This window comes from Barbus barbus (genome assembly GCF_936440315.1).
Source record: "Barbus barbus genome assembly, chromosome: 30".
In the NCBI taxonomy this organism is placed as follows: Eukaryota; Metazoa; Chordata; class Actinopteri; order Cypriniformes; family Cyprinidae; genus Barbus; species Barbus barbus.
The window spans coordinates 10,886,741-10,899,503 of record NC_136758.1 but is presented as its reverse complement, the minus strand read 5'-3'; the positions used below and the strand labels follow the sequence as shown (position 1 = coordinate 10,899,503).

Sequence of the window (12,763 nt, the reverse complement as noted above, 5' to 3'; positions counted from 1 at the left end):
TACTATGCTCCCTGCAAAACCCACTCATACAATTTATAAAAACTAAGAGGAAAAATGGCTCATGCTATAATGGTATTGGCTTTAGAGCCAGGATATTCGCATATACCATTCTTAAAGATACAGTACCAAAAACAAAGCTTTTATGGGTTAAAATGATGACGGCTAATGGTAAAATGTAAAACTAAATTACGAAATTTTGATTAACATTAAAAAAATCATGACACAAGTGTAGAATATGACCCCTTTCCACTCAACTCTTTCATTAAATACATAGTACTGCTCAGTAATACACATAATGTGACTAAATCTCCATGAAACTAAACCAAAGAAGGAAATGTGGACATAATGAAAATGTCCTCATTCATTCATCTAGTGAGACCAACATATTATTAAGAAAACTAATTTGGCTCCTACATGCCATCTTGTGCCTATAAAAGGTACTCCGTCTAAATGACTACATGACAGTGACTACAGGGAGTGAAATCCCACCCAGTCCATTTAAAACCTGTTATGTTCCTAACAACCTCAAATGCACTGAAACGCTCCGGTTAAAAGAAAGTTATGGGTCATTTAACGTTGAACGCTTCCTCTTTACAACTACATCCATTCTGTTGTTTTTTATGCATACGTGTATAAAGGCTGTGTGTGAGCGTGTTTGTGTACCGCAGCAATCGTAGCTCTGCCAGTAGAGTGGGGTTCTGCTGGGCTTTCTCTGGAGTGGGTTGAGAAGCCTGTTCATGTTCTAGACGCAGACGCTGGATTTCCTGCAGTATCTCCCTATATGCACCAAACACAGAAACCAAAATGAAATTCACTGGCATCTTTTTGAAAGCACTCAATTCTAAAGTAGCACAGTCTCATTAATCACTCATCTTTAACAACAACAACGACAATAATAATAATAATAAAAAACATTATATTAACAATATACCATACAACTATATACATAATAATAATAATAGACATTATTACTATAGTTGTTAAATCATTTAATTGATAATAATAGTTAAGTATTTAATTTAAATATTTAATGTTTATATTGGTTGAATAATTAAATGTAATAATAACAATAATAATAACATTAACAATTATTATTATTAATAAAACATTAAATGTTTAAATTAAGAATATACTGTACTATATAACTACATAATAATAGTAATAATAATAATAATATACCTTATTACTATAACTGTTAAATCATTTAATTTATAATAATAGTTAAGTATTTAATTGACATATTTCATGCTTTTTATTGGTCGAGTAATTAAATATAATAAAACTAATTATTATTATTATTATCATTATCATTATCATCATTATATAATTTGGTTAAATGTAATTTTTTGTTTGAATATTTAAATATATTACAATAATAATAATTAGAATTATTATTATATAATTTAATTAACTGTAATTAATAAGTATTAATTGTAAATAATACTTAAATATTGAATGAATTTTTGTTTGAATAATTGAATGTATAACAATTATTATTATTACTGCTATTACTGAATCATTTAATTAACTCTTTATAATATTTAAATATTTAATTTAAATAATGTTTTTATCGTTTGAATAAGTAAATATATTACATAATTACAGCATTTCAATTATTGTTATTCTTTTACGTGACAGTAAATATGAATACAAAATGACTTATTTTCATTTAGCTTGAAGTAATGTATTTCCATCACAAAGCAAGAAACATTTAACTGTTTAAAAACCCCACCTGTTTTTATTCTCTAGTTCTGCGATGAGCTGCCTCTGTTGCTTATTAGCATCAAAGTTGAAACTCAGATCAGTTGGAGGACATTGCTGAAAGACAAAATAATCAGTATTACTTATTATGCTCAAAACTAATTAGAAAGATGCCAATAAATGAACACATAAAAAAAAATATGCTGCCAAGTTATGGAGCATAAAAGCCAGATGTACACAAATGAATGTTACTAAACATGCTGGTGATTTTCAATAAATTAAGTAAGTAAAAAAGTGTCCTCTGAAAACTAAATCAACAAGGAGCTTTTTCTTTTTCTTCATTGTAAAGTACTGAGGTGTAATTTGAGTGTGATTGTGAATTGAGTCTCACAGTGGAGTTGCTGGCCTCTGCTGCCAGACGAGCTGCATATCGCGCGATAAGACGATGTTCTTCATCCAGTCTGCTGGGACTCTCAAGGGTGCTACGGTCCAGACAGAGAGACATAATAAGAAGAAATACATACAGCTGGAAGAAGAGAGACAAAGAGAGGTATGGAGCGTGAGACGGATGATGGTAGATGAGTAATGAAACATCTGAGATTATAGATGACCATCAGGAAACAGTTTTGGGGAAGATACTCTAAAATGTGGCTGCTCAAGATATAAGAACTATTCATAGTTCAAAGCAAGTACAGCCATGATACATAATTTACTTTATAATAATATACTTTATTAATATAATATATGTTTCATTTTTTTTACTATGAGTAAATATTTTTAATTGTTCATTTAATTACAGCAATTTTATACATTTATATACACACAGTCAAGATATTGTTACGGAATGAACCCCCAGACGAAGAGAGGAAAGTTAGACAGATTTTATTAAATGGCACAGCAGAATGAGCGGGTGGTTCAGGTGAGTGTTCAGGATGGATGACTTCTGGATACTGGAGTTGAACCAGGAGATCGTGGGCAGAGGAGCTGGTGAGAGAATCCACTACAGGAACTTGATCGGAGCTTGGAGGACGAGGAGACGATGGAGGACGAGGACTGGACGCTGGAGAAACACAGGGAAGTACAGGAGACAACACTTGAAAGGTAAGTATTCTAAAGAAGATTTGCGTGTGAGTGAGTCCAAACATGCGTAAGCGAGACCGGACATTGAAGTGAGGTGAAGGGATTGCTTATGAAGCCAGCCTAATGAGTGTGCTGATGGGAGACAGGTGCAGGTGACAATGGGGCCAATGTATCTGGGACTAAGCTTCTTGCAGGGCAAGCGCATCCTTATATCCCTGTTGGAGAGCCAGACCTTTTGATCAGGTTGATATGATGGCGCTGTGGATCGTCTAAGGTCGGCCGTCATCCTCCGACAGCGCAATGCCCTCTGCAGCTGGTGGTGAGCTGCGTCCCAGACCCTCTCGCTCTCTCGGAACCAGTGATCGACTGATGGGACATCCGATGGGTCGCCAGACCAAGGGAAGAGAGGGGGCTGGTAGCCGAGAACGCACTGGAAAGGAGTGAGTCCAGTGGTAGGCTGACGAAGAGAGTTCTGTGCGTACTCGGCCCAGCCCAGAAACTGGTTCCAAGAGTTCTGGTGGTCGTGGCAGAAGGTTCGCAGGAAACGTTCAATTTCCTGTATTTTCCTCTCCGTCTGCCCGTTCGACTGAGGGTGGTACCCAGAGGAGAGACTGACTGTCACACCTAGGAGGGTGAAGAATGCCTTCCACACTCTTGAAATGAACTGAGGGCCTCGATCAGATACAATATCCTCAGGGATCCCATAATATCTTAACGCGTGATTGAACATCAGTTCAGCAGTTTCCATGGCTGTCGGAAGTCCTTTGAGGGGGATAAGACGACAGGATTTAGAGCAGGGGTGTCCAAACTACGGCCCGCTATCACTCCTGTGGCAGCCCGCGAGGGATTTAAAAAAAAAAAAGATACGAATCTGCAGAGGTGGGCAAACTACGGCAGTTTTCATCCAGTCCGTGAGGCAGTTGTTCCAATATGCAATATCAGTAAAATCCAATAGATGGCGCTGTAGCCTGTATTGCAGTATATAACCCCTGATTTACACTGTCCCGCCGCTCCAGTCGATCTGCGGCACGTTTCAGAAGCGGCTCTCTGCGCGGCTTCACTAAAGAGAGGCGCCTAGTCTATTTTTGACGGACACCGCGTTCAAGCCGCACAGAAAATACAAAATAAAAAGTCAAAATAGCTATATACACTACAAAACTGGCACCATTGTAAATAAGTTACGTTTTAAAAATGTGAAAGTGTTCATTTGTTTTGAAAAATGCCTTGTATTGGAACTGTTTGAAAAATTATTAAAATACTTTCCAGTATCAGAACAAATGCCAGTGTTATCCTCCTGCTCACGGGTGCTGTAATTTTGTGGGGAAAACATGGAAATAATTTGTCGTTTTATCTTGCAAAGATATGCTTTCTTCTGTTTTCCACACACATTTTTATGAAAATGGATATAGTAATGTTTTTCTGGATTATAAATTGCGTTTTTTCATCTGAAATGTGCTGCGATTTCCAAGGCGACTTATATAAAGCAATCAAAGCAATGTCTTTTTTCTATTCTGAACACTGCTAAATTTACAGGATTGTTTGTGGAGTGTAGGAAATATAAATACATGTTTCTAATGTTTGTAAACGTTTAATTTATTTTGCATTATTTCTGAATGAAATTATAAAATGTGTCTTATAATTTTAATTGATTTGACACACTTATCTGTGTGTCATAAAGTGCTCATAAAAATAGGTAGAGATGGTACAAGAATAGAACTGCCATGTAGGTACAAGTATACATAGTACAGTAGTAAGTGAGTGTCAATTTAGAAAAAAAATTTAAATAAATCAAAGCTTCATATTATGAGGCCCCTCACTTAATGTGGAAAACTTGATGTGGCCCTCGTGTCAAAAAGTTTGCCCACCCCTGATTTAGAGAATCTATCAATAATTACCAGGATGCATGTGTTGCCACTTGAAGGTGGAAGGTCCGTAATGAAATCCACTCCTAGGTGAGACCAGGGTCGATCAGGAACGGGCAGCGGGTGGAGTTTGCCAGATGGTAGATGGCGAGGGCTCTTAGAGATGGCACATACAGAGCACCCCTGTATGAAGCTTCTGATGTCTCGAGCCATGCTGGGCGACCAGAAGCGTTCCTTCAGCAACAAGAGGGTAGCATTGGCCCCTGGGTGGCCAGTGCCCAGAGAGGAGTGTGCTGACTGAATGAGAGGAGTGCGCTGGGTCCAGGGGATATATTGAGTCCTGGTGGACAGCCCGGTGGAGTGTTGGTGGAGACATTGCCGTTCTTGGAGCCAGGTCGGTACGAGATGGAGAAATTGAAACGGGTGAAGAACAATGCCCATCGGGCTTGTTGTGGGTTTAATCTTTTAGCGTCGTGCAGGTATTCCAGATTCTTGTGATCTGTTAAGACAGTGAACTGTTGTTGAGCACCCTCTAACCAATGTCTCCACTCCTCGAGCGCTAGCTTGATGGCTAGTAGCTTGCGGTTCCCGATGTCATAGTTCATCTCTGCCGGGCTGAGTTTACGGGAATAGAAGGCACATGGATGGAGTTTTGCTGGTGTCCCCTGCTGCTGAGACAACACTGCTCCAACGCCAGTGGTAGAGGCATCCACCTCCACGATGAACGGTTTCTCAGGGTCGGGGTGGACGAGAAGTGGAGTGCTGATGAATGCATCCTTGAGGGTCTGAAAGGCTTCGGTGGCTAATGGAGACCAGGAGAGGGTTTTGGGTTTGTTTCGCAGGAGGTTGGTGAGGGGACTGGAAATGGTACTGTAGTTTCGGATGAATCGACGATATAAATTTGAGAAACCAAGGAAACGTTGCAGCTCTTTAATGGTCGTGGGGATGGGCCAGTTTTTGATGGCGGCTACCTTCCCCTCGTCCATCTGGATACCATTGTGATCGATGTTGTAACCAAGGAACTGCACTGAGTCTTGATGGAAAGAACATTTCTCCTGCTTTCAGATAGAGATGATGTTCTCTCAGGCGTTTCAGGACCTCCGCAACGTGATGGCGATGTTCGGCCATGCTCCGGGAGTACACGAGGATGTCATCGATATAGACGAGTACGGACTTGTGGAGAAACTTCCGGAGAACGTTGTGTATAAAATCCTGGAATACAGAGGGGGCATTGGCTAGGCAATATGGCATGATGCAGTATTCGTAGTGCCCAGTAGGGGTCACAAAAGCTGTTTTCCACTCATCCCCCTCACGTATCCGGATGAGGTTATAGGCGCTGCGGAGGTCCAACTTGGTGAACACTCTGGCTCCGCGTAGGTGTTCTAGCGCCGCTGGGACAGGGGAAGTGGGTAGCGAAACTTAACGGTGATTTTATTCAGTGCCCTGTAATCTATACAAGGTCTTAGCCCTCCGTCCTTCTTTGCGACAAAGAAGAAGCTCGAAGCAGCAGGGGACGTGGAAGGGCGGATGTAACCTTGTTGTAGCTCCTCCTCAATATACTCCTCCATGGTCTTCTGCTCTGGGATGGAAAGTGGATATCTCCTTCCGCCGGGCACTGACTCACCCGGAAGCAGATCTATGGCGCAGTCCCATGGTCAGATATATAATATATATTTTTTCCAAATGTTTCAGTAAATATTTTTATATAATATAATTTCCAAATTTTTCTAGTGAATTTTGAGTAAATATTTTGAAAATGTTCATTTACTTACAGCTATTTTATATACATTCATTGCAGACAAAGTCAAGATGATTTATTTATTTATTTATAAAGATATATGATTAGTATATTTTCTTCCACATTTCTGCAGCGAATTTTGAGTAGTTTTTAGATAATTATATAAAATATTATAATCATATTTTTAGTGTGTTTTTTTAGCACATTTAGTAATTTCTAATATAATTTCAGCAATTTTATATCGATTTAATTTGTTATAATTACATTAGATTATTTGTAATATATCAGTATTAGCATTTTCATCCACCTAAAATCCTCAGAGCAGGTACCTTGTGTCTGAATGGATGCAGAGCGCAGACGTGTGTAGTGAATGCATAGGCTCTGGTAGTGTGGCCGGCTCTTATGTTATAGGGTTTGGCATATGGCTGGAGCAGATGACGGAGCATATGTTTTTCTTCCTCACTAAGTGCTCTACAATTAGGAGTGAATCACATGTGCATATGTGTGAATGTGTATATTCTGCGAGTTAGACCCCACACCAAAACACACATTTATCAACATGCACACGCTGCATTCATCAATCAAATGTAACACAAATATTATATTAGTCTGATAATACAATAGGATAATAAATGAGTTGCACAGTTCTGGACTGCTGTGTCAGTCCCTGTGGCCCCGCCGTGACCTGCCTGAACTCTCACACTCTCAGTGGAGTGATTCATTAAGAGGGTTGTTTTCATGCCAGACGTCTCACAGAAAGACATGCTGTTTATAATAATCAGTGTCACGCTGAGAATGATCCACTGGAATCCACTTATTGATATGGCACCCTGACAGCGACTGTTAGGCCCTTATATTGACACTTAAAGGTGCTCTGGGTAATTATTTCTCATTAAACAGCTTTATGCAAAGAAATGAGGAGCACTTTTAACAAATATGTTTAAAATGATGTGCACTTATTCAAGACAAATACCAGTGCAAAGCAAGGGACTAAGAAAAAAAAACTCACTGAGCGGAAAAGCTGTGGGTGAATAACTGAAACAAATGGGTCTTTCTGAAATTCATTAAATGAAAATATGCCCCTGCAAACTTAATAATAATAATAATGTTATTACATATAACATTAAAAAAATATTAAATTATATTAAAATGTATTTGAAGTATTAAACATTACTAAAATAAAATCATTATAAATAATATAATAACAACAACAATACTACTACTAACAACAACAATAATAATACATTATTTTTATTATTACATTATGACAATGAATATTCAATTATCAAAATTGCATTTGAAATATTACAAATATATAAAAATATGTTTTATTATTATTTATTACTAAATATAACATTACAAAAATATTCAATTATATTAAAACTGTATTTGAAATATAAAACAATTACTAAAATTTAAATTACAATTCACCAGCCACACAATGAGTACAAGTGAAAAAAAGTCCAAACATGCAAAACCTTATGGAAAATTAAAAATTGGTGGCACATAGTTTCCATGCTTACTCTATACAGTCCAAAAAAGGGAAAAATACTATAAAAAAAAACAAAAAACAAAAACAGATCACATCACTTCAACTTTATTGCCAAAATAAAAGTATATATGGTAACTAGAAGTGACAGTGTGAACATCTGCCATTCATGATAAATATTAACAAATTACTTCACATAGTTAATAGTTTGTCAAAAGAATAGTTTAAATCATAAAAGTCCTGAAGGAACATTAAATCCTAAGGATCAAAGCGAGGACAGACAATGGCCATGAAAATTAAATGTAAAGTCTAAATGTAAAAAAAGTCAAATAAAAAGTACACTCTGACTCTTTCCAAACCAAAAGTGGATAAAGGACATGGAGAGCATATCAACACTCTCTGAATGGCCAGACTGTGATAGAGCGGGAGTCTATGATTTCATATCCAGTGACAGGTGGTCAATACTCACTTAACTTCAAATTAAAAACTCATTCGGAGCAAATGGAAAATGATATTTCTGTTCTGGCAGCAAGACTGGCCATGACCCAGCAGACGATAAATTGTACACAAGGCCACTTGTCCTTGAAGGCCCAACCCGGTAAATGAACGCATGCTGGAGAGGTGCACCATCAGCAGAGACTCGCTCGCGCTCATTGTCCCGCCTACAGCTCTGATGTTCCTACAAGGCCACGCAATTACACCCAAAATGACTTGGAGAGAGAAAGAAAAACTTCTTATGAAGTTTCAAGCCCCAAAAAGTTTCACACTGAATCTTGCTACTGATAGAGTTAGAGAAATCAAGGGTTGTTGTAATATTTTTTTTTACATTTTCCTTCACAACACACACACACACATTTGTTTTTGTGAAAAGTGGGGACATCCCATAGGCGTAATGGTTTTTATACTGTACAAACTGTATGTGCTATTGCCCTACACCAACCCTACACCTAAACTTAGCCCTCACAGGAGACTGTGCATTTCTACTTTCCCCCAAAAAACTCACTCTGTATGATTTATAAACGTTTTGAAAGTGGGGACATGGGGCAATGTCCTGAAAAGTCACCTTCACCTTGTAATACCTGTGTCATTATACAAATTTATGTCCTCATTTGTCACAAAAACGCGCACGCACGCACACACACACACACACATCTGTGCTGTCAAACGATTAATCGCGATCTAATATATATATATGTATACTACTTGTTGCAAATAATGGCAATTATCTGCACCTCAGTATTGTAGTAAAAAAAAAAACTGTATGCAATAATAACGTACTGAGTGTAAATTATAATTTTAATTCAAATGGATGCCACCTTATTGGTACAATAAAGCTCAAATAAATCATACAGAGTGAGTTTTTTGGGGGGAAAGTAGAAATGCACAGTCTCCTGTGAGGGCTACGTTTAGGTGTAGGGTAGGTGTAGGGCAATAGCACATACAGTTTGTTCAGTATAAAAACCATTACGCCTATGGGATGTCCCCACTTTTCACAAAAACAAACATGTGTGTGTGTGTGATGAAAAGAGCTAGAGCAGTGAAAATTCCCATTTCCACCATCAGGGCAATAATTAAGAATTTCCAATGAACAGAAAATGTTACGAAACTGCCTGGAAGAAGACACGTGTCTATATCGTCCTAATGCATGGTGAGAGGGAGAGTTTGAGTGGCTAAAGACTCTCCAAGGACCACAGCTGGAGAATTGTAGAGAAAGGTTGAGTCTCGGTGTCAGAAAACCTTAAAAAAAATTGTCAAACAGCACCTACATCACCACATGTTGTTTGGGAGGGTTTCAAGAAAAATTCTCATCGCTCATCCAAACACACATTCCAGCGTATTCAGTTATCAGACACGACTGGAACTTCAAATGGCACTGGCTTCTATGGTCAGATGAAACAAAAAAATTAGCTTTTTAGCAGCAAACACTCAAGATGGGTTTGGTGAACACGGGGATAAAAAGTACCCCATGTGTACAATGAAATATACTGTGGTATTTTTGCTGTTGTGGGCCTATTTTTCTGCTGGAGGTCCTGGACATCTTGTTTAGACACATGGCATCATGAATTCTATCAAATACCAACAGATAAAAAATCAATAAGTGATTGACTCTGTTAGAAATCTTATAATGAGCCATGTTTGAATCTTCCAACTGTACAATAATCCAAACACAAACCTCAAAAACAACACAAATCTAAAGGGTCTGGAGTGATTCTGGATGAAGGAATGGTCTCTGATCTCTTGTCAGGGGTTCTCTAACCTCACCAGGCATTATAGGAGAAAATTTAGAGCTGTTAAACTGACAAATGGAGGTTTGTGAATTTTTTTTAGAAAAGATCAAAAGGATAAACAATGCAGATTCATTTTCACAGCCTTCTTTGATCATATTTACCAAGTTTGCCAACAATTCTGACCATGTCTGTATACATATATATATGTAGCATCTGCTTATGATCCTTGATGGTCATTGGGACTTTATGTCTTAAGAGACCCCTTTTAGCCTTTTGACATTTGCATATAATTCACAGACCTGGCCCCACATTCGACCTTTATATGAGTGCTAAATTGCCAATGGTTATAATTTTCCTTAGAGTCAATAGACAATTGAAACTGTCCATACTGCAGACGAACAAATCATTTTATTGTACTATTAATGCTACAGTTAATTCCTGAAGATGAATATATAATTGATAACAACCCGTTATGATAAATTATGTTCATCTCACTTTGAGCTAATTTGCTACATATATATATATATATATATATATATATACACATTCTTTCAAAAATCTAATTTATAATATTTATTATTATTGTAATTAAATACTAATGCAGTTATTTTTCTCATGCCTCCTCTTTAATCGGGCTGATAGACTATGAGGTATATAGACGTGGCTGTTTGCCACTTGTGCATCACCCAGATCACGTCCCAGGTTTGTACCAAGTGTCACTACTGAAGAGGAACAGGATGATGATTTTGTAACAGTGTGCAAGTGTACATAAAGCTGTCTGTTTTATAAATTACATGAGCAATGTCATTTTGGAAAGTCATCTTCATCAAGCTGCAATGCACAGTGTTACTGTCCAAACAAAATCATTATGGCTTATAACATGGCAAACATCAGCAATGTTAAAAGTACTGGTACTTCAGTGCCAAGATAATATTATTTAAAAGAAAAAAAGTTAAAAACCAAACTTTTACTGCATTGTGGCAATACTGAAACTTAATTCCACAGGCACACACTGACAGACAGCTGCTTTCCATAGCTGTATTTTTTGTCGTCCATAACTAACAAAAATTTGGGGTCAGTAACATTTTTTTTAAATAATCTGATACTTTTATTAAGCATGGACACATTAAATTAATTAAAAGTGACAGTAAAGACATTTATAATGATTTCTATTTCAAATATGCTGTTTAACTTTCTATTCATCAAAAAAAAAAAAAAAATCCTGAAGAAAGTATCAAGGTTTCCACAAAAATATTAAGCAGCACAATAATATTAATAAAAAGAAAATCAGCAAATCAGCATATTAGAATGATTTCTGAAGGGTCATGTGACACAGTGACACTGAAGACTGGAGTAATGATGCTGAAAATTCAGCTTTGCATCACAAAAATAAATAAATATAATCAAAATTTTAAATATAATCAAATATTAAACAGATCTTTTAGGCTGTGGTAATATTTCACAGTATTACTGTTTTTACTGTATTTTTGATCAAACAAATGCAGCACTGGTGAGCAAACGAAAATTATTCCAAAAACATTTTAAAAAATCTTACAGATCTGAAACTTTTCAAGCTTTTTGATAACTATATACATCAGCTATAAATTTAATCCCACCAGTCACAATGACCGTGACCGTAAAGAAGGTATTCATTTATAAATCGCTAAAAATATTATTGACTGGTGCATTTCCTGCAAATATGGAAAAAATAAAGGGTCTCAATTAAATATGTAGTGCAAATTGTCACATAATGACCATAGAATGAGTAAACAAGTTGATGGCAACTATTGTGACTGGTGGGATAATATAGTGCATTTAGCTATCCACACACATCCAATTGCAGTTGTTAGTGAAGGTTACACTAAAATGTAGCAATGAAAAAGTTACAGTGAATAAATTAAAATTTTACAAATAAGTTACAATACTGATTTTGTAATACTGGTAGCACTAATATAACATTTTTTGGTAACACTTTATTTTAAGGTGTCCTTGTTACACATGTTACATGTACTTACAATTATAATAACTCTAAATTATGCATAATTACATGCAAGTAACCCTAACCATATAGTAAGTACATATAGTGAATTAACATTACTCAGTACTTAAATGTATAATTAAACTGTAACAAGGACACCTTAAAATAAAGTGTAACCCTATTTTATGATATATGTTACAATAAAGTAACCATTTTGAAATACGTTGATGGTTGTATTTTTTTGTCTTTTATCTCAGTATTCCTATTAGTGTTGTTTTTCTGCATAATAGTAACCCTAGAATGTTATGAAACAGTTTAAAATAGTTGAGCTGAGATATATAAAACTTTTGATGACTGCAAAAATATGTTCCATATCCCATATATCCCACCAGTCAGACTGTCACACCAGACTGATACACAATTTTTCACACACTTTCCCAAAAGATAAAAAAAAAAATATATACATTATTGATTATTTCAAAGAGTTACTAATGACACGTCATTTGGATATTTTCATATATGGAAAAAAAATTGGGATTAAATAGGTTAATCGTTTAAAGTAATTAATAATTTGTTAGTATTTATATAGTTAGTATTAACTTTTTAAATGAAGGAGTGTGTTCTCCATAATATCAATCGTTACTGTGGAACAAAATAGGTAACTAGAATCATGAAAATCTACTTGTG

The 12,763-nt window shown here is 36.3% G+C and overlaps 2 protein-coding genes across 2 annotated transcripts in view; both read right to left on the bottom strand.

The window, feature by feature from the left end:
- The window catches only part of LOC306850608 (dihydropyrimidinase-related protein 5-like), a 618,334-nt gene that overhangs the window by 91,234 nt on the left and 514,337 nt on the right, over window positions 1-12,763 (bottom strand). The gene's annotated exons all lie outside the window — the stretch shown is intronic.
- The window catches only part of LOC306850124 (dystrobrevin beta-like), a gene marked incomplete at both ends in the record, with an annotated part of 53,225 nt that overhangs the window by 7,351 nt on the left and 33,111 nt on the right, over window positions 1-12,763 (bottom strand). Inside the window, 3 exons of the mRNA XM_079385575.1 lie at window positions 664-777; window positions 1,733-1,818; window positions 2,093-2,183. Coding sequence (XP_079241701.1) covers window positions 664-777; window positions 1,733-1,818; window positions 2,093-2,183 — 291 coding nt within the window. The remainder of the gene's footprint in view (window positions 1-663; window positions 778-1,732; window positions 1,819-2,092; window positions 2,184-12,763) is intronic.